This window comes from Arachis ipaensis, chromosome B10, assembly GCF_000816755.2.
Source record: "Arachis ipaensis cultivar K30076 chromosome B10, Araip1.1, whole genome shotgun sequence".
Taxonomy (NCBI): domain Eukaryota; kingdom Viridiplantae; phylum Streptophyta; class Magnoliopsida; order Fabales; family Fabaceae; genus Arachis; species Arachis ipaensis.
This window is the reverse complement of record NC_029794.2, coordinates 3487624-3490736: the sequence shown is the minus strand read 5'-3', so window position 1 is coordinate 3490736 and position 3113 is coordinate 3487624. Positions and strand designations below refer to the sequence as shown.

Genomic DNA, 3113 nt, shown 5'->3' with positions numbered 1-3113 from the left:
ACTCTTAAATAAATGTCTAAAAAATTCAGAAACTTTGGTTACAAAAATAATTTTCGCCCAAAATAATTTTTCTTTCTGTTTTTTTGTGAGATTCATTATTATGTTTTAAACAAATAACGCATCGCTCGTAGAAGCCCAAACAATTTTTGTTTGGTATTAATGGACAGTATGCGGCAAGAGGCCAAGGCCCAAGAGAATGGGCCTGCTTTTGAATTTTTGGAAAAATAGTAGGCAGTGGGCAGTAGTTGCATAGCTTCATTTGATTGATGGGAGCAAAAAAGAAAATATTATTAAAAAAAAGGATAATGGTAAAGGGAGGCGAAGAGGAAGAAGACGTAGTTGAACGCAGAAATCATCAGCTTCGAATCAATTGAATCTGAAAAGTGAATCAAATCAGCGATGCCGGTATTCAAGACTCCATTCAACGGTTACTCCGTCAAGTTCAGCCCCTTCTACGAGGACCGCCTCGCCGTAGCAACCGCGCAGAACTTCGGTATCCTCGGCAACGGCCGCCTCCACGTCCTCTCCCTCTCCCCAAACCCTTCCCAGCCCTTCACCGAGATCGCCGCCTACGACACCGCCGACGGAGTCTACGATGTTGCCTGGTCCGAGTCCCACGACTCCCTCCTCGTTGCCGCCGTCGCCGACGGCTCCGTCAAGCTCTACGACACCGCACTACCGCCTACTTCCAACCCTATCCGGTCCCTTCCCGCACCTTCAAGGAACACTCCTATTGCGTCTACTCCGCCGTATGGAACCCCCGCCACGCCGACGTCTTCGCGTCCGCCTCCGGCGACTGCACCCTCCGCGTCTGGGATGTTCGTGAACCTTCGTCCACCATGGTGTTCCCTCCTCACGAATTGGAGGTGCTAACTTGCGATTGGAACAAGTACGACGACTGCATAATTGCGACTGCTTCGGTGGATAAGAGCATCAAGGTTTGGGATGTGAGGAGTTTTAGGGTTCCGATTGCGGTTATGAATGGGCACGGGTATGCGGTGAGGAAGGTGAGGTTTTCACCGCACGTGCGGAATTTGATGGTGTCTTGCTCTTATGATATGACGGTTTGTGTTTGGGATTTCATGGTGGAGGATGCGCTTGTGAGTCGGTACGATCATCACACGGAGTTCGCGGTTGGTGTTGATATGAGTGTTCTTGTTGAAGGCTTGATGGCCAGCACTGGTTGGGATGAGCTTGTTTATGTTTGGCAGCATGGCACTGATCCTAGAGCACCTTGACAAGCTTCCTTTTTCTGCTTTTTCTTCATGTTTTGGGGATTAAGGTTTTTGTTGTATGTTTGTTTATATTCATGCATGATCAGATCAGGGGTTCAGCAACTTAATGAGTGTATACATCAATCGCATTGGTAATGAATGAAATGGCTAGTCACAAATAATTTATATGTATCCATGTTAAATTGTTAATTGAAACTGAAGATAGTTGCTTTGTTCTTTCTACAGATATTTATATTGTGTGTTTTCTGTGGGATGGAATTTAGTGTTTGGTTGTTGTAGATCTTAACTGAAAGTGCAGTCCATGTGTGACAGTGGAGCCACAATTCCAGCAGCAGGATAATGAAGCTTGGTTGTGCTAACTCTGGATGCCCTTACAGTTACAGATATTTGTGTATCAAAGTTCTGCGGAACTTTCACTTTTATGGCTGTGTTGGAGGAGAATGATCTAGCATCTAAGGTGAAATTTTGAAAGCATTCTTGCACCTGTTTTTGTTATCTAGCAAAATTAAATTGATGGTTGTGGTATTGACTTGTACTCAAGGGGAATTACTTGACATAAAATACAGAAATTTCTATAGAAAACATGTTAAGTTGATCAATTTATTGGAGGCGGCATAGCCACACCACATAATGAGGCTCACTATTTATTGGCCCTGTAGGACAAGGCTTACTCTATAAGGAAGCGTTTGTTTTGAGATACTGAGACTGAGAAACTGAGACTCAGTATCGTGTTTGTTAGTTCAGAGATCTCTGTCTCTAAAATTTTAGTACCTCCAAAAAATAAGGACACAGGGGACTGAAATTTTTAGAGATGGAGACTGAAACTTTAATAATATTTTATACTTAAAATACTTTCATTTCAATTAATTAATTCTAATTTTACCCTTTGTGCAAATTAAATTAGAGTTTCATTCTTGTTTCAATTCCTGTCTCCCATTTTGCACCAAACATAATACTAAGATTTATTTCAATTCCCGTCTCTTAGTCTCAGTCTAAGTTTTTCCGTCTCTGTCTCTCCATCAAACGCTACCTAAGAACATAGATGAAGATACAGATATTCATGACCGAGTGTTGTTATCTCTTCATTGCACTAAAAAAAAATGCTTGATTCCATCAACATAGAAAAGATGAAACAACAAAATGGCTTGGGAAACAGAAAACAACCTTACAAAATGCTACTGCAGACATATATAACTGGCAAAAAACAAGTATTGCAACCAACAAAAAAGGGTATATATATATTTTTTCAAACACAAATATATATCATTAATCAGCACGCAATGATAAAATGTGTTTTCTTTGAACCAACAAAAAGGAAATCATAAAACAAGTGTTGCAGTCAAATTTGTAATAATATTTGCAAGTCAACTGTTAAAATTCGGAACGGGAGATATAGATTTAATAAGCTTTTGTCTTTAATTTATACAAGATGTTTATCAAATAAATATCAAAATTATGATTGTTATGGTGTCTAAAAATAATTGTCTAATTTATTAAAAATAATTAAAAATTAATATTTAATTTTAAAGTATAAAAGTAAATAATTTAGACAAAAATTAGACATCATACTATAAATACCATAAAATTCACCTTTTTTTAATATGGTATATCCGAATTTAAAACTTGACAAAGGCCTAGTAAAAAAAATGTGAGTGTATAGTATACATGAATTTGTGATATTATAATCGCTTTTTATTTTTAATATGGAAAAGAGTGTGGGGTGATACAACGTTATGGAAAATAGGGGTGCTTTCTCTACATGTGGTGTTAGGGAGCTGAAATAGGACCGAGAAATTTAGAACAAAGAACTCGGACGATCCGATTAAAGGGTATCTACAAAAAAATATTTTTTAATAAAACACGGAGGGTCCGTTTTCA

At 38.6% G+C, this 3113-nt stretch overlaps 1 protein-coding gene across 1 annotated transcript; it reads left to right on the top strand.

Moving 5' to 3' along the window:
- Positions 245–1459, top strand: LOC107623548 (peroxisome biogenesis protein 7-like). The gene is given in 2 exon segments (XM_016325872.2): positions 245–706; positions 709–1459. Coding segments are annotated over 2 exon segments (837 nt in total). The 5' UTR covers positions 245–399; the 3' UTR covers positions 1239–1459.